Below are 19310 nucleotides of genomic sequence, written 5' to 3' on the forward strand. Positions count from 1 at the left end.
TATTTTTTCTTCTTCATAAAACACTTAACTTTCTGCTCCATTTAGGATTTAATTTGTAAGCAATGTGGCAAAAGCTTACATGAATATATTCGGACATTTCCTGACTTTCATTGTTGTGCACTTCAGTTTTATTCTGTAGATGCAGGAGAAAATAGGAAAATAGAAATGGAGAAACAAACAGCAGTTTTGTAAAGTTACTGCTTGGCATGTTTGGGAAAATAACCAAGACGGACTACAAAAACAGCAAATTACTTCAAAGTGACCTTTTAAGAAGTAAATCTGCTATTAACCCTGAAGTCTAAAGTGATTCAAGTCAAACACTGAAGTATAAACAGATTAAAATCAAGACTCAGTTACTGTCTTTTTATCTCAATGGTTACTATATCATCATAATAACTATTTACTTTTTAATGTTTGCAGTTTCTAGAGTTCTACCACCTGACATTACCTGTGGTTTTACCATTTAATATCATTGTGTGTGACTTACACATGCACACTTCCACTTACTCACACACACGTTTTACTTGTCATTTCTGTGCATTTCTTTGTGTTCTACTTTATGGGTTAAATGATACACAAAACGGTCAGCTAGGATGAATGTTCAGAGCGATGTATCATTCATCCAGATCACATGGTGCCTACGAGTGCATAGTAAACAGAAAATTCTCAGTAAAAAATTATTCATGTTATTTTTTATTTTTGAAACCATGCCGTTTGCGATATCGATAAGAGGGGATAGAATTAACTTGACTTTACTGGGACTGGCCCTGATATAATGGTAGGGGGACAACTGCATTTGTTAAAAAGAAATCTTTTTTTTATTTGCTACATGTCATCATGGCAACAAACAAAATCCTGTCATGTAGCAGCAGTTCTTTGAAATATGAGTTTTAAGCCCAATCTTTGCTGTCTTTCTTAAACAAAAGAAAAAAGTGAATGAATTAAACCACACAGTTGGAGTCTGTCAGCTGAAAGTCCTCCATAGATTAGTACCATCCAGGCCATGCTGTGAAAGAATGAACAAAAAGCCCATGGGTTAGAGGATTTATTCAAATTTAGTCCTGACTTCTTTCGCCAACTTTCTTATTTTCATTTAATGCGAATAAGTTACCTCTGGGTTGAAACAGAACTGCTGGAGGAAGCAAAATTTTTCACTTTATTCATTTTAGATGTTTATTTAAGCAGGACAATGAAAGTAGATGGTTATCTGTACAAAAACACTTTATGTTGGGGGTGCCCAGCTCCAGCCCTCGAAATCTACTATCCTGCAACTATTAGATTCAGGTGTGTTGGAGAAGGGTTGCATCTAAAAGTTGACCTTAAGGACCAGACTTGGGCGCACCTGCTTTATGTTAATATACCTGATAAGCAAGATTAGTCATTTACATCTATTGTCCCCATAGCAGGTAAGAATAAGAAAAAATTAAACATAACTAAGGACCATACAAACAGAGATACTAGAAAAATAAATCAAACTGATTGTCAGTGAACCATTGTGCCCTTAAGTAAATTTACAATGTAAACGCTTTGTCACAGTCCTCCAACAAAACATAAAAATATAGTGTTCAGTCTGAAAAGAAATAAACACAAAGCCCACTTTTTTTCCTTGCAAATAATGCAGATTATTAATGGTTGTACTCCTGCACATGCACTACAGCATCACATTGTCCCCAGGAGATAATATCTAAATAACTTCAAAATAAAAAGGTCAGGATGTACAGGTTATTATCACAAATAAATGAAACTTTAAAAGCTTTAACTCATTTAGATCCATAACAGGATGTAAATGTATAAATGGGCAGATATTTGCTGCATTTGTTCTGATATGAATTTAAAAACCCTTTTAAGTATTATACAAAGGGAACATAGCTCAACAAAATGATCTTTAGAGTAACATGCAAAGGATGTGCATTTCAGAATTCTGTGAAAATTACATTTTTTTCAGCATATTTGAGGGAAATCTGTGAAATGACCCAGCCTGTTTGATCTACTTTGAGGGATTCTGCCTTGAAATGTATGAAGAGAAGCTTGTAATAGATCAATCGAATACATTTTTAATATCGCTGTTGTGTGGATGAAAGCACAAAATTTTATGAAAATGAAAGAAATTTTTGCACATGTTAATACAGAGCTGTCATTGTTTCTTTTATCATCGCCGTGATGTGATCATGAACATTACTGTGCACAAGTTTTAAGCATTAAAAGTAAATAGGAATACATTCAGTGAGATTAAAACTTGGTAAAATTAAGTGATTTTTTTATGCTGTTTTCCATAACGTATATTGCAATACATATCAAAGGAATCTAAAATGCATTTAAAAAAAGAGGTTTAATGCCTTATGATTAAATAAAATATAGAAGCGCCTTATAATGGCTGGTAGGGATTTTCTAAGGACTCACTAGCCTGAGCAGATACAAGAAGAATTTATTTCAATCCAAGCAGCAACAGCTCACTAAGACCGCTTTTATAGGCACCCAGTAAACAAAGTAAAAAGCTTCAGCTGGGCCAGACTGAGGTAGCAGCTTGTTAGAGCGACCCCACACAGCTGAGCAGCCTTCTGTGGCTTCGTCCTGGGTGCTGCAGGGTGGAGGGCGGGTGCTGTCCTTGTAACTTTGCTGTTGCTCCCCAGGCGATATCAGTGCCTGAGTGACAGTCCCCCATCCCTCCCCCCAGCTGCTTTTTGCTTGCTCATATTTGCATGCATAGCCTATTTATAAACTTCAATTTCAGTGCAGCAGAGTTCATGCTTAGATTTTATTTTGTTTTATTTTTTTTTCGTTTTGTTTTTTTGTTTTTTTTTGCAAAACAGCCACAACATATTTGAGCTTACATAAAGATTCATCAATATTCATGATTTGTATTCATATATCCACATAACTTTGTACAAATGTCCACATATTTGTTAAAGACGCTTAAATATATTTTGTCTAATATCCCGATGATTTGCTTTTTAAGCATAGACACTATTATATGCTGATATATGACTTGGTTTTATGTTGATATGTTGGATAGGCAAAAACCTTGTACCCATGGAAGACATAATGGCCTGTGATGTGCTGGTTAAGGGTTTGTGTTTATGGCATCAAAGAGCTTCACCTGTTTAAGATTTGCACAGGTGTATTTCAAAACTTTAATGCAAAGCATCATCTGTAGTGAATACATGAACCATGGGTGTGAACTATTGACTAGTCAGAGATTTGACTCAGTATTTGTAATGCATTGGGCTGTTTTTCAGTGAAGAAAACACATGGGTATCATTTTTACCTATAGACTAAAAGTGGTCAAGCCTTTAGCGTAAATTAAAAATCTATGACTAAGGGTTATTTGAAGACATCTAATTGCTGTCTTACAAACAAGCAGAGAATTGCCATCATGTATTAACAGAAGTATATCTTAAAACTGATAAGCAGCAAAAAAGGAAAGCAATTAACAGAAATGTGGCTTAAACAGACGTTCAAGCTCCGAGACGAAATTCATGAGATGTATTTAATTTCTAATCCATAGTTTGCATCAAAGAAATTGTCCCATCATATATAGGTCAAACCCATCTTTGTTCCACACTATGCCAGATTAGATTTTATTCCAAACTGATTAATCAGCTGTGCAGAGAAAGCAGAAACTATACAGTCATTGTTTCCCTCTATTATTAAAAGTAATCAGTCTTGCTATAATACTGAGTGATTCAGCAGACTGTTCTGTCTGAGAGGATTCATCAAAAAAAGACACTTCTGCTCCTTTTAAATCAAACTAAGACTCTATCTTAAGAAGTTTAAAATGGAAGACCTATATGACATTGAGGATTTCTCCATCTGTAAGAGCAAAGCTGGGACAAATCTTACTGAGCTTACTGTGAATATCAATTATATGATATTTGGTGCTTTCCACCTGACAGTGGACACGTTTTTGATAAGTTTTTCAGAAAATACCAGTTTCAGAGTAAGTCAGGAGTTGTCAGTGTCATTTTTTCCATTTGTGTTCAGCTTTTCTACAGGCGCACCATGAGTTACCTCATTAAGCCAAGGTTCACAGTTGGGTTAAAGGATTCTTCTTTCAAGTGGAGCAACACAATCTAAAGTTGTCTGACAAATAAGATTAAGATTAGAAATCAACATCAAATCACAGTATTAAAAGTCTAACTAGGTCTCTAAGGAATGTTCACTAAATACAGCAGCAGTGGAGGGGTTAAACATACGTCAGATGTTACACTTAAATGTTAAAATCACAGACAATTAAGACTCATATATCGGCACCATATGAACCAAAAAGTCTGCAAAGTCACAGATAAAATCTTTGTTATATTTGGGTAAACAACAGCGTATAGCATCTGAGAAGCTGTGCCAAGCTCAAACAAATTCACCTCAAAGCTTGAGTTCGGTGGTGTAATTAAGAGTTGTTCACAAGCAAAGTTTTTTCCTGTAGACAGTTGCCATGCCATCCCCGCGGCCTGTCACCCTTGGGGAGCTGAAGTAGGCACAATTAGGAGGCAAAAGTTCAATAAAAGCAGAGAACTCACTGACCGTCATACAAGTTTCCATTACACAGAGAAAATCCAACTTGTGACACAAAAAGAAATTCTTTAAAATTAAAGACTTGACAGTGATCTGGCGTTCACCAAGGCTATCTTAGCCATAGCTGGAGCTGGGTATGCAATCACTGACGCCTGACAGCGCCCGCAGGTTGTGGGGACCCATTCCATGCCGGCGGAGGTAGGGACGCAGGCGCGTCAGCACGTTCGCATCCAAGCCGACCAGGGGAACCATGCAGGAGATACATAGATCCAGTGAACACCACGAGATGCAGCGATCCGGTCCAATATTCACAGAGGAGCAGGCTAGCACTCTTAGTTTCACTAGCCTTCCACTTCGTCTTCTACGGTGACAGTGCGTTTTGCATGAAGGTAGGGCCGGCCGACGGCATGGGATCCCAGAGAGTAGTGGAGGATACCTTCTGTGTCCATCCTGCTCAGATCTCAGTAATTTAACAAAAGGTGGTCATAGATTTAGTAGCGTATGGCAATCGTACACAAACAGTGAGTCAACATAAGATGAGAGAATCAATTAAAAAACAGAAAAACAGCAAAGTTGCGTAGAGAGAGACAGCAGGCTATACACACTGGCACCATCTTGATGCTTCTAGGCTCATGGTGAAAAATCCTCTCACACATTCAGGGAATCTTATACTCAAATGTGGCCCCCAAAAGCTATGAATACTTCATTAGATGTTTGTGATTCATATTGATAATTAATATCCAAAGATATGCCCTATTTTGCTTCTAGCATCAATCAGACTAGGAGCCATAAGATTCAGGGGTAAAAGATTATAGAGGTGTGGAGAGAAGCCATTACTTGCTGCACAACTTTCACTTAGTGCACAGACGCATGACACACCCATACCTCTAGTAGATTGGGTGTGCATATTGAATGGAGTTTTCCTTATGTTCGCTCCTATTGGCCTATCTGAAATGCATCCATAGTCTTGCAGGCCCCATTTAGAGAATGGCTGGATATTCAGCCTCCTCTGGTCCTTTAATAGAAAAAATGATGGATGAAAAGAGCAGTGCTAAACAGCTTGAGAAAAATAGCCATGAGGTGCAAATGCTGCATTCTTCTTATTGGAAGCCTAGCGTGCTTGGATAAACTGTAGTTAAAAGGAATAACTTCAGAAGGTTTGCAGATTATTGAAGCATTAAACAGAAACCAATGCATACAGAGGAGGCATGCTGCAAGACAAAAAGACCTTGAGCTATGTCTCCTACATACACTGTCTATATACCAAAGCTGTAAGATGCCTCCTTGACAAGCAGTCGCAGATGCCATATATGATTAAATCAAACACACTGCTGCATTTTAAACAGTATTAGAGCATCACATGCATATGGTGGGTGCTGCAGTGGCACATGGAAAATATTTTATTGTAACCCCTCTCTCTCCTACAGTAATTGCAAGTGTTTTCAGTTGTAGAAATATACATATAAAGACAGCATGCATTTATTTTTGTTAGATCTGAGAGGCACCTTTTAGCTGTTAAGTAATCTGGTTATTTTAGTTTCTTCCCCATCCACCTCTGCTTTGCTCTATAACCTGTTAACTCAGTTTATGTGAGTTTTTGCAGAGCGAGTCTTTAAGATCAACACTGTGTTTACTGACACGTTACTGAGTATCACTCCACGATCCCTGTTGTTTGCCGTCGGCAGAGGAATCAAGAAAAATGGTTCAGTCCTGTTCCCTGCTATGTTTACTCTGTGTGACGTCTACACATGTACAGTCAGTAATTGCTGAACCTTCAGCCCATCTGCCCACCCCTTGTTTTTCCTCTGTGTTGTAGGTAGACTCTTAGAACAGCAGCTCAACCATGATAATTCTTTTCAGCCATCCAGTGCTTTTCATGAAAATCTTGGTCTAATACTTAAATGTTCCATTTAAAAGAACATATCAATCAAGCAGGTATAAATTGGCTGGCCAAAATGGTATGAGATGGCTACCCTGCAGCACTAATGTTTTCAGTGACCCGTCCCAGCACCTTGCAATAAAAGGTACTTCTAGGGGAGCAACATACAGGGCTTCCCAGTCTTTTGAAAGTATCTTGTCAATCATCCTCATCAGTTTTTCATATGGATTAAGGACACAAAAAAGGGGAGCATTTTGCTTGTGAATGGGGCCAGATTTAACACCACTGAAGTCCAGCTGTGCACAGCTGTGCAGAGAACCCATCCAGGATTTCTCTCTTAATCTGCCTTTACTGTATTACATTCCTCGCTTATCTGTTTCTTTCTTTTCTATATTAACAGGGTGAATGTTTTCCAAGAGAGGCTGTCTGAAAACAAATACCATTATTCCTGATTTTAAATGGTCTAAAGTTTCTGGAAAGTACAACATCTGGCTTTTCACACCACTGTGTAATGCAGCCAGTAAAAAACACTATGAACACATTCAATGTCTGGTGTAGATGAGAAAGCTCAGTTCCAGAATAAGCTAAAACAGTGCTGGGACTGTATTTGTGCGCTATTTTAAAAATTATCTTTAGTCATCTTCATTTCTTCAAATTACAATTAATGTTCTTAGTTTAAGGATATTTTCTGTTAGCTTGTATGCATGTCAGCTATTTGTGATCATGTTTTGTCATTTTAACCTAACACAAGGCAGCAGAATGGATGAACTTTATCATTGTAGGCATTTATTCGTGACCGCAGACAGACTTGCATTTGGTTGTGTTGCCGGGGTTGGTACATGCCTCTACTTACATGAGATTAATTTATAACCCTAGGCGGTTCTCTTTAATGAAGACAGTACATGTTAAACAGTGAGGAAAGATATTAAATGAACAGGAAACTCAGCTCCATTTTACAACATCAACTGTAAACATCTTATAAATGAAGTGCTTGTTGTAGTATGATTATAGTGGCTGACCCTGGTTCATAAACACTAAGGACCCCAATTTGGGATTTCTCCTAACATCCTCCTTTGAAGAATTCTAAGCTGTTTTCTTTCTTTATTTATTTTTTAAATAAAGTCAGGAATAGAGCAGTACTATTGATGCAACAAGCTGTGCAGTCAGGCTTAGATTGTCCAAAAAAGGGTTCATTATTGCCACTTTAGTGAAGCTACTTTACATCATCTTAAAAAAAGCGTAAATTTTTCTGTGTTACTGTGAGTCATCTTTGAGAGAATACTCAATTTTAGCAGGATTTCAAAATACGTACATTTCCCCCAAAACACTATGACAGGACCTACATTTACTGTATATGTTCAGAATGCAAGCTGAATCAGCTTTAAAGTTTTTACTAGCACAGTGAAATTACAGCCCCTGACTTGCATCTCAAAGCCCATGTGGGAAATAAACCCTTGTATGTTTCATCTGCACCTCTCTATATTGGCCTAACTGTGCCTCAGTGTAACTGTGTGAATGAGGAGAGATAGTTATCACTGAGGAAACATCAAAGAAATGTCAACAACAGAGATAAAGAAGCACAAACAGAATGCAAGCAAAACACTTCCATTTGTTCTAAGGGTTTTAAAACAATTCCTCATTATATTAAAATCTTAGAAATGTAATGTAACCCTTTTTATTAACATAGCTTCAGTGAGATCTTTATAATGCAAATGGCACTGCTGTGCAGTTGTTTTATGCTCTGTATATTCTGCAAGTAGTAGAAAACATGTATTTGTCTTATTCTCCTCCAAATTATGGCTTTGCTTTTATTCATGTCTTATGATATCTTCTTGCTTCTATTAGTATAAATGGGACCTGCTGGCAATTAGTCATCATGTTTTGATGCTACAAAGCGGAGAAGCTCCTAAGGCTTTCTTATGTACAAAAATACTAATGTGCTATTTTGCAAAATCCATAAAAACTGCAGCTGATCGTACAGCCCTAGCAGAATCTGAGACCCGTTTCACACACCATACCTGACCCTGGCAAACTGCAATTCATCCTGTGAGAAAAGTGTCAGTTTTTATGACCTTCCAGGATACAGCTATTCCCATGATAAAACCGTCTATCAGAAGGGTTTTCTTCCAGCCTGCAGCCTTCTGATACTTTAGGGGAAACTTTGATTTATTTGCCGGGATGAACCCTGTCTTGTGACATCTACCTTTAGCAAATAAACCCACCCGTCGCAGGCAATCGTCAGCAGGATACCCAACAGAGGCTGTGATTCCAACTAGATTCATCATGTTATATTTCTTTATGTGGCAATGGAAGTAATTGGGCTAAATTTGCATGAAATACTTCTGACCCTTGTCAACAAGTGTTGTCAAATGACCAAAAGCTCAGTTTTGCTCTCAGATTTAGCCTTTCTTTGTGTTGTAAACCGTAGAGCTCCACCAGTTATTGGCAGCAGTCTGTATTTGTTAGTGACTGATTGATTAGATTGGAGTGGATCAGTTCCTTAACGCTTAAGTGCTGCAATTTATTCCTTTGTGAATGTTAAGTGGAAAAGTCTTTTTTTTGTAACCTGCTTTGTTAATCAAATATATTCTGAGTTTAATTAAATGGGTGATAAATAGCATATTATGGACGCACCCCTCTTTGGCACAAAATATAGTTAATAGTGGCTGTTGATTTTAATTTTGATCACTTAATTGTATCACATAATGGTTCTCTTTTATGTGGATACATTATAGCAGGATTTAGGCGACAGTGGTGTCTTTAGCAGAAAGATGTGATGTGTCAAGCTGTGTGTACACAGAAAATTCTAGTCTTTTAAATGAATTCAATAACGGCTTTACTCTCTAGGAGAAGACAAATAAATAAAAGCTGCGCTTTGTATTTAAAAACTATTTTTACCTTTTGCAATATCATTACAGTTTGACAGCAGGTCATTTAGCCTGAATGGCTATAATGCATCAATGCACACTCCCAAAACACCCAAAGCCTGGCACAAAAGTTTGTTTGTGTCCTCAAGCTTGTGAGGCACACCCTCCTTTGGTGTCACAATGTATTGAATTTTTTGTTTTCTTGTTTGTTTATAACATAGGCCTTTTCCTTTTGCTTAGTTGTAGCGTCTTAGTTTGAGTCCAGGGAGCACTGAGGGCTTAAGGGGCTCAACACCACTGAAGTTAGTGAGGCCAAGGCTTGCGCCAAAACATCTTTGGGGGTGCTTATGAAACAGCCTTTTCCCAACAGCTTCTTGGAAATCAGCACAGGTCTCCGACTAGTTTCTCTTTTTGCCTGCATACTGAGACGTCAGATGGGGTGCCAGGCTTAAGATTTTACTTCACCAAAGCATCATGTTTGAGGGGCTGTTGCAAAAATCTTGATATGATAGTTTTTGAAAGCATCCTGTCATAATAATGTTATTCTGCTGAATGCAGACTTCAGAATCTATTACACTCATCTCCATAATTCCCTCCTTAATTATTTGTTAGATTTTGTAATTCATTTGCCATGTTATTCATAATGAATGCAGATTATTTACCTTTTTTGTGGAATCAGTGAGTCAAAATGCTTCCAGCTATTCATTACACTTTATTTTTCTGTCTTAGGATATTGGGATGCTGACAAGAGAGGAGACTGAGCCTAGGCTACATGCCTAGCTAACCCATGGAGAACTGATAGGAACAGTGCTGAATGGAGGCCAAGACACTGGATGGCGAAGACGAGGAAGCACACTGTATTGTGGATTAGTTGTATTGTTTGTTCTAAATGCAAACCATTCTGCAATGCGTCTCAATTGCTAAGAGATGGCAAAAAGAATCAAGATAGACAGTCAAGGATAAACAAACTCCTGTACTGCACATGAGAGTTGCAGTCTCATTTCTGCTAATTTTGCAGTGATTTAAATAAAGAAAGGAAAAACTTAAAGACTGCATAACTTCTGATAGGATTAGAAACCACGCAGGAGCCAACTGTAGATAGCAGATAGCAACCAACATGGGCAGCTGTAAAAGCAAGGTATCCTGGATTTTGTTCTTAGCCGGTTTGGTGCTAACGGGAATAGCTTTGGAATATGAGGGAATACCTGGTCAGTGGACACGGTATGGTCAGTGGGATGCTAAGACAACAGGTGAGCTTAGCTTTATCATAAAAACCAACATCAGCAAAGCCCTGGTGCTCTATCTAGATGACGGGGGAAACTGCGACTTCTTGGAGCTTTTGATTGTTGGGGGAAGAGTCCAGATGCGCTTCACTATCCATTGTGCAGAACCAGCCTCCCTGCACACAGAAACGCATATCAACGATCAACGATGGCACAGAGTCATTCTTGCTCGTAACTACAGAGAGACCAGACTGGTGGTGGACAATGAGGAGAAAGTCGCAGAGGTGAAGTCGAAGAGAAAAGAGATGGTTGTGGCGAGTGACCTCTACGTTGGGGGGATTTCACCTGATGTGCGCCTCTCTGCACTTACTTCCAGCACAGTAAAATACGAGCCACCATTTCAGGGCTTTATAGCTAATTTAAAAGTGGGGGAGGCGCTACCAGTTCTGCTGGATGGTCAAGCTGTGCATAATGATTTGGAGTACATATGTGGCACAAACTCTCCCTGCAGCAACAAAGGCCTTTGCTCTGTCAGCCAAGGAGAGATCCTCTGTGACTGTATCAATACCAGCTACAGAGGAAGGTACTGCCATGAAGGTAAGGAATGGATCATCCCTCTGCTTGCAGTATCATTTATTATTTTAGCAAAGAGACAAACTCTGTATTCTTATTCTATAAATGAAGCCATGTGCATTGTGTATTGATAGTGACAGTAACTGTGAAAAATTTAAGGCAAAACAGTTTTTAAAGATAATAGGTGTTGAAATGCAGTTTAACATTACGACAGTTTAACTAACACTTGCAAATAATAGCCACTACAGCTAAAAGGTCAAACAGAACAACCTTTACAACAAAAGAATATATTTCATTCCAAGTGTTAGTCAATAGTATAACTTGAGTATTTATTCAAAAACATTTAAGAGACACTAAGGTATTACCAAGATACATTATTGTCATTATATTAGGCCTACTTTATGAAATACTGTTTCAGAATTATCTTTGTAGCCTCAAAATGCCATTTTACTGTCAATGCTATCAGCTACTGCAAATGTTTTGCTCATAAAATAATCAAATGTGTTATTAATATCCTATTCTAAACATACACTCCATACACTCATTGAGCTCCAGAGCATAATCAATAAAGTCCACTTAACAGCTATCAAAGTCAAAGTATGCTCCAGCAGTACTTACAGGCTGTTCTGTGAAGCAGTTATCTTCACAAGAAGGAGGAAAGGTGCTTAATAATGAGTTTTTACATGTCTCTAACTCTGAAACACGTACATGATGCCAACTCGACGACTCAAAATTAAGTTTTAGAAACTGTAGTTAACTGGAATGATTTGAGTTTGTAGAGCTTTACTTAATTTGGTAAATCTTAGTATGTTGTAACATGAGCTTGTGCAAGAAACATTATCTTTGTATGAAACCAGTTGTTGATGTGGCTTAAAAAATGAAAGAATGAAATGCACTTAGCATTAACTTGATAGTACATGCAACTGGCCAACATTAATTAAAATCATTCATTTTTACCATAAATTGACATTATAACAATTAAACAGTATTTCTGTCTATAACATTATGCCTGTATACTGAAACTATGACCAAAGGTATATTACTACTGATATGAGGTTTGACAAAAGGTGTTTTTCAAATTATTATTCTTCCTAAGTACTTGTGTGTTATTCGTTATAAAACAAGAAGAAAAAAACAAAACAAAATACCTTTAGAGACATTTTTTTTATGAATTGAAAATGACAGAGTTTTTGTCAAATACAAAATACATACCTCCTACTGAAATCCTTATATTTTTTTGTCATGAGAACTATTGATCAACCAAATAAAAAGGTACTTTCAAAAGCTATTGAGGAAAACTAGTACCAACACTATATTGAACTAAAAGTGCAAAGTTTCATTCCATAGATTACCTCTAACTTGTTGTCTTTAATAGAAGTATATAGTATTGTGCCCAAACTGTTTTGACTAATTTAAGATGAGTGTTAAAAACAACTTGATCAAAATTAAGTTATATCCACTGAATATATTCTATTAAATCCGATGTTGGTATTTACTGAATTGCATCGCTCAGCATGTCTGTTGTTACAAAGAAAACTGGTGGAGCAAAACATGATGAAAACACTGATGTTACTGTAAATGAAAAGCAAAAAACAAAATGGCCACAGATTAATATCTTCTACTGTCAACATTAAAAATATTTGTTTTTCTTTGCTTTCCTGCAGCTATCCAGAGAGAAGTTCAAGGTAAGACAATGCATTGGAGAATGAACGTAACATGAAGTATAGTTTGTTTTTGGTATTCTCTTAACTGCAAAGAATATTGCCACAGCGCAAGTGTGTGAGAGTGTGTTTGGTTATTATAAGGTTGTTATTGTCAGTTTGGACTGCAGTTCCGACATCCAACAAATTAAGCCAAACGGAGATGTACTATCACCGGTCACAAGGTCACAAAGGGAAAAGTGTCTAATGTGCTGAATGCTCATTGTATATATAATAAGTGTGCTCAAGGTGACTAAAGGTCTGCAAAGTACGTGGGTGTCACATAATACGAGTAGTGTTCAGATACTGCATAGCAGAGAAAATGACAGCACAGAGATGCTCTTTCATTATTTATGAAATCTATGTTTTTCCTCTCTTCTGTGTATATTTTTCTCCTCCTAATTACTGTTATAAGGTTTACTTAGTCTTATATATCAGTGCGCACTAAGGTCAGTATTTGTATTGTATTAACATAAAACCCCTCTGGCACAACATGACAGATTGCTGGGACCTTAACATTCAACATATTGTAGTAAGATCTGCAATGGTTTGTTTCTTCTTCACGAAAAAAAAAAATCTCCTTTGACACAAAGAGAGGCATCTCTCTTAATTTTAAACTGACCAAAGTTAAACAAGCTTGGTTTCTAATGAAGTGCACACACTGAGCTGAAATGAAGATTGAATGCAAAGAGGGCGATTTGTTTAGTCGGCATCAGAGCGACACATCCATCTCCCCAGTAAGGACTGCTGGTTCTGGTGAAAGGGCAGCCAACAGGCCCAGGAGACCAGCACAAGGTGCGCTGCACCACTGCACATTATAAATCACTGTTACTGACACAAGATGCGCAGACACACACACAAACACACCTGTTCTCTCTCACATTTGGCATATGACAGCAAAACAGACTGAAAACTGCAAAATGATATTGTCTTCATGTGTAGTCTCCTAACATAGCTCTACAGAATATGAATACTTTAGTGTAGAATGGTTTTAACAACACACACATATTTGATGTATAAATTTGCTCAGCAGGTTTAAGTGTAGATTTTGTGCTTATTATGGCATTCAAGAGTTAGTAAGTGTGGTATGTGGTTTTACTTTTCGGTACCAGTTAACCGGTTTCATGTCTGCACTGTTTCCAAAACCAAGCATTAATCATTTGTAACATGAGCAAAGATGGCAGGGCTATGCTTTCAGCAAACACGCAAGCATTATTAAATGACATGCTGCAAAGAGAGCACATCAGGATGTTTATTGGATTAAAGCTTGACACAGAGACAATTCCCAATGCAGAATGCATGAAAACAACAATGACAACAGAAAAATCACAGCCACCAGAAGCCGGTTTTTCTGTCCTTCATATCATTCCATGTGCTATCCGGGAGCAAGTCTCTTCTCTGTTGCCCTTGCATCAGCTGAAACAGACTAATATGTGCTACCTAAATCTCCCACTCCCCCCCAGAGATGACAAAGATGGTAACCCAAATGCTATATTTGGTCTTGGCTGTGTGTTTTAAGTGGTGCAGGAATAATCTTTTTATTTGTCTGAGGAACTGCTTTAAGCCGGTGAAAACCTTTGGCACAGCAGGTGAGTCTTTTGAGTTGTTCATCTACAGTATGCAGCACGTGGGCTCGCATTGATCTGCGCGGACAAAGGCCACAGTGGGGCATGCTCAGATGGCAAAACAGTGCAGCTTCCTCTGACGTTTTCTGAGGTCTGTGAACAAGAGATAAGAACAGCCACCTCACAAGGCAGATACGGAGCAAGAGAAATCACTCAAGCACAAGGCATAAAAAAACTTACAATACACACAAGTGCATACAGTGTAAGTTGTCATTGTTTTGCTTTTTCTTTTCTGTCAAATTTTCATGCGTAAGCACACTTTAATGACACCCTAAGGACTACAAGGATGACAAAGCCAGAGCAGAACTTTTTGGAAGGAAAGGACACTTTTGGTCCTGATGGGTTTGCATCTTTCAGCAGCATTGACCTTGGTCTAATCCCTCATTACAACAGGCTAATGCTATACTTTTCATAGAAAAGCAAATTTGGCAAATCCTAATCCTCCGGCAGCGCCTCACTCTACTTAGATGCCTGCTAATTAATGTCACAATAATGACTGAGAGGTTTTTCAACATCTGCATCTGTTTTTAACTTTAATTGTTTAATTAGATGTTCAAGGATAGCTATGCACATCCCATTAGGTGTATTTATGGAGGCTCAGCACCACCAAAAAAAAGTTAAGGAGAATAAAATCTAGACTTTTTTTCCCCTGTTCCCCTGTATAATCATACCAAAAAGAAAATTCCTCTTCCAATAAAATTTAATATTAACTTTATTTCACTTGATATACTTGCAAAATCTTCCCCAGTTACACAGAATAAAAGCAGGGAAAACTCAAAAATGATCCTCTGAAAAATGATTTAAGAGGTATAAGCAGAATTTCACGTAGAAATACTTTCTAAGTGTTAATTCAAACTAATCCCACAGGTCAGAAAGCTTCAGCTGCTCTGTTCTTTGTGGATTTAAACATTCATCAATCAAAGTGCAGCACTCTTTTCTTCAGGCAGCTTTAACGTTAACAAGGATGCAAGTAAAAGTGCAGTATTGATGGCTTGACTTGTTCAGTAACAGTTTTTCAGTGCTGTACATTTTACAAGTTATGGATATGGATATAGATGGGATTAAGGGTGTGTAAGCACAATGAAACAATCTTTGAAGACTTTACAACCCATTAAGGAGTGTCAGGATAAAATGCAATAACATCTACAAGATAAAATAAGCCTATTCCGAGCCCTTCCTAATTCGGTGCACTTTGACAGTGTTTGTTTTCATTTTTTACTATTAAAATGAATTTGTTTTTAGAATAAGTCAATTCAAAGGGATCCTAAGTGGCTCACTTACATTTTCACTTCAGTTTCAGTCAGCTGTTTAGGTTGCCTCTTTTTTTTAAAAGTAGAAAGCTCATAGATTACCAGTGGAAAGGGCAGCTTATTTCCATACAGCCTTTCCCCTCTAAACAGGTCTGAGCCTGTTATCTCTGCATTTCCACACATTGAGATTTGGGTGTAGGGAACAGCCGAGTAGGATGCAGATATTCAATAGTTGGGTGTCTTTATAAAAGGCCAGTAATGACACCACTCCTAATCCACTTTTCGTCAGGTCTTTAGAAATACATATATTGTCAAAGATTACTATGTTGACTGAGATGCTAGCAAAGTGCCTGCCTTGACCTGTTTTCTACCAGCGTTTGTGTGTATTAGTCAGGGATGCCGGTCAGTTTTTTCTGATCCCAGTGCACAGTGTGGAGTCGTCATAGCAGCTTAATCTTTTGGTCAAAACTACTTTAGTCCAGCTCCAGAACAAAAAGATGGTCAAAAGGAGACATACTGACATCACCTTTGTCCTTTTACATCTGGTGACAGCAGGTAAGAATGAGACAGTTGGAATGAATCTATTTTGTGCATAACACAGAAAGGTAAATGTTACCATTTCAAAACCTCTGAGATACCCAAAATGTGTCCTTTGATGACAGTCTTTGATGCAGAAAGTAAATGCCCTGGCAACATGCAGGTAGCAGCACTGCACATAAAGAGGTTAAGGATTTATCAGAAGAGAAAGTTACTGCTTGAGACCATTGTTTTAACCATGGCTAGAAGTTCTGTCAGTTACTTTTGTGTTTTTGTCATTTTTAGTTGTGTGAGGGTACATAAGAAAACATAAATGGGTTTAAGAGACTCTCCCCAGGGGGAAAAAAACATTTTTTACATAATCTGAGGTTTGCAAAAAGTAAATAAATTGAAAAAAACATAATGAATGAATCAGATGATTTCTGATCCATCCTGGATGGATGTGTACATTGGCCTGTCTTGTGGATCACCTATCTGCAATGTGGGTGCACACAACAGCCCTTTGTCTGCTATGCAGACTGGGATGTGGATGAATCCAGTCACTTTGCAATGGCACACTCTATCAAAAGCCTACGTGTTGGCAGGCAAGGACCCTCCCAGGGGTAATCATGTCCATTCCACACTAAGAGTTGCAGCATTAATAGCCTTGTTCAGTGATACATGTGAACACATTTGTGCAACAGCGACCTGTCCTTTCATAGGGTTTTATCTAATGGTTGAAGTGGCACTGGAAGTGTGAGTAATATAAGTGACTTGCTGCACAGTGCTAGTGTCTTAGAGTGCTGATGCACTGATGAGCTGTTTGTGTTGGCTGGCACAGTGGGGCTCATGTGCACAGCAGAAGTGTCGCATTGTGTCAGCCCCACAGAAGGAGCAGGTGAGCTATACTATAGAATTTCTGGCTGACCTATTGAGATATTTGTCTAGATTTTACTTTGTATATGCTTACTACCGTACAGTGAGGGAAGGACATAAGCTGACATACATTTAAGTATGGGAGACCACTGCAATGCTGTATTTATCAGGAATACTAGAATGTCCCATTTTACACCAAGTGTGAGTATAATGGTTTTTATTGTTTGAAAATTGAGATGCAGTTGAGTGTTATTGGGTCGATTAGTGCTATTGACCTCTCCACAGCAAAGCCTCCACATTTTTCATCTGAGCACCTTTGCCTTCTACCATATAAAGTCTCCACCCTCTAAACTTACAGCATCAGAAGGTAAACCCTCTGAGAAAATATGAATGCAGGTCACCAAAGGTTTAAAGGAAAGGGAATGGTGTCACTTCTGCCCCTTTTATAGAGTAACTGCCACATAGCCGGTTAAAAAGTCTCAGCTGGGTTATCTGTACACTCAGTTGCAAAAAACGCATGAGTGTAGAAAAAGGGATGAGTCAAAAAGCACATAGAGCACATTAGAAAATCATAAAAATCACTGAACTAGCATCCCCACGTGATTTTTTTTTTTTATGTTAGGTGTTTCCAATATAAAACAGGTTCTATGTATACCTGATACATCTCAAACGCTGTCTACATCAAGTAAACATACAATATGTGTTCCATTAGAAAAAAGCATCTGTGTGAGCAACTACCTGTAAGGGTTGCACCGTTCAAGATGTTTTTTTCTCTCCTTGCCTTCCCTCTCCTCCCTTGAGATGTTTGTCTGTTTGAGTTTGATTTCCCCTTTATATTTTAGTTCAAACTTTGACATCCGTACCTACCCCAGGATGTCTGTCACAAACTGCAGTCCAACATTGTGACAATGCTTTTGTTCTCCCGAACTTCTTTATGAACTTCCTGTTTTCGTATCCTTTTTTCTGTTCTTTCCCTCAAGGTCTGGCGCACCTGATGTTAAACCGCCAAGGTATGGGGTCTATTGGTTTGCTTTTCCCTCCCAGCCACCTGAACACATTACCCTTCCCCTAAGATCATTCAGTTAACTGTGCTGCACTAATATTTCCTCTCCTCTTTCTTTTTTCATATACTTGCCTATTCGTTTTTTTGCTTCCTTTCATGTTATGCTCACTATTCACTCAATTTTTGTCCGTCAAACCCTTGTCCTGACCACTGACTGAGCTTCTGGAACATCACCTTTGACCTCTGCAGTTTTTCGCCAAGGTAATGCATTTATGCTCATAGCACCTCTTCGGTTTGGTTTCATGGTATTTGCAAAGGAAACAGGTGTCAGTAATAAAGAGTAAAAGGTATCCTATTCCAAAAGTACCTCACAGGTCTCCACAGGAAGCAGTTCATTTTCCTTTTTGTACAAATAGTCAGTTTAGATAAACATTTCATTCAAGGGATTATTTTATTTTTATTTTTATTTTTATTTTTTTTGCTTTTTTTCTGTGTGTGTGTGTGTCGAGGTTGTGTCTGATTTTACATGTGTTATCACTTCACTGCACATTGATCAGTGGGGGATTAAAAACACTCACAGAATAGACATTTTAACTATGTTTTGCTGATAAAGGACTCTCAGTAATACGAACACATGACCAAGATATTCTTCATCATTTTTCTGACTCTGAAAAACATTCCTATGAAAATACTGATTTAAACTGTGATGTAAAAACATTGGAAGGAAACACGCACCTTCTTCAAAAGTCGATGAAATATAAAAATGGTGTTTGACTCGATAGTTGGGCTTGAAGCTAAATGAGGGCTGCTATATACTGTAAAAATATACTGGATGCTTTGTAGTTTCGATCATTTGCTGTAAAATTCAGATAAAGGTCTTCATCCTGTCTCCATGGCAATCTGTGTTGTCTCTAAACCCCCTTGAGACACAGCTTCGATGACCCATTCTGACAGAATAATACGTCGGCCCAAGTCCTCGAGAAAATTACTTATCTGATCAGAAAAGCATTGTTGTTGGGTTATCATTATAGCTCCTGTGTCAGTGGCTTTTTTTAAGATGTATTTTTTTCAGCCCATTCTGTCCAGAGAAATGATTCGGAATAATCTACAGCTGTGAACTGAAATAGCTTTGTCTGTCATTTTTATGTTATTCACACAATCTCCGAATGAAGAGGGTGTGGTGGCGCCCTGAGCGTTTTGATCTACATTTTTTTGTGTCGAACTTATAGCACTGATATTGGGGCCATTTAGAGTAGATAAAAAAAAGGCTTAAGCGAACACTTTACAGA

The 19310-nt window shown here is 38.0% G+C and overlaps 1 protein-coding gene across 5 annotated transcripts in view; it reads left to right on the forward strand.

Annotated features, from left to right (window-relative positions):
* The window catches only part of nrxn2a (neurexin 2a), a 134264-nt gene that overhangs the window by 13780 nt on the left and 101174 nt on the right, over positions 1-19310 (forward strand). For 4 of the 5 annotated variants that reach the window (XM_042008451.1, XM_042008455.1, XM_042008452.1 and 1 more), the window contains exons 2-5: positions 9985-11075; positions 12716-12736; positions 17999-18028; positions 18271-18282. In XM_042008451.1, coding sequence (XP_041864385.1) covers positions 10373-11075; positions 12716-12736; positions 17999-18028; positions 18271-18282 — 766 coding nt within the window. In that variant the 5' untranslated portion in view covers positions 9985-10372. The remainder of the gene's footprint in view (positions 1-9984; positions 11076-12715; positions 12737-17998; positions 18029-18270; positions 18283-19310) is intronic. The other variant, XM_042008454.1, reaches the window with a different exon arrangement.

Source organism: Melanotaenia boesemani, chromosome 15, assembly GCF_017639745.1.
Source record: "Melanotaenia boesemani isolate fMelBoe1 chromosome 15, fMelBoe1.pri, whole genome shotgun sequence".
Classification (NCBI taxonomy): Eukaryota; Metazoa; Chordata; class Actinopteri; order Atheriniformes; family Melanotaeniidae; genus Melanotaenia; species Melanotaenia boesemani.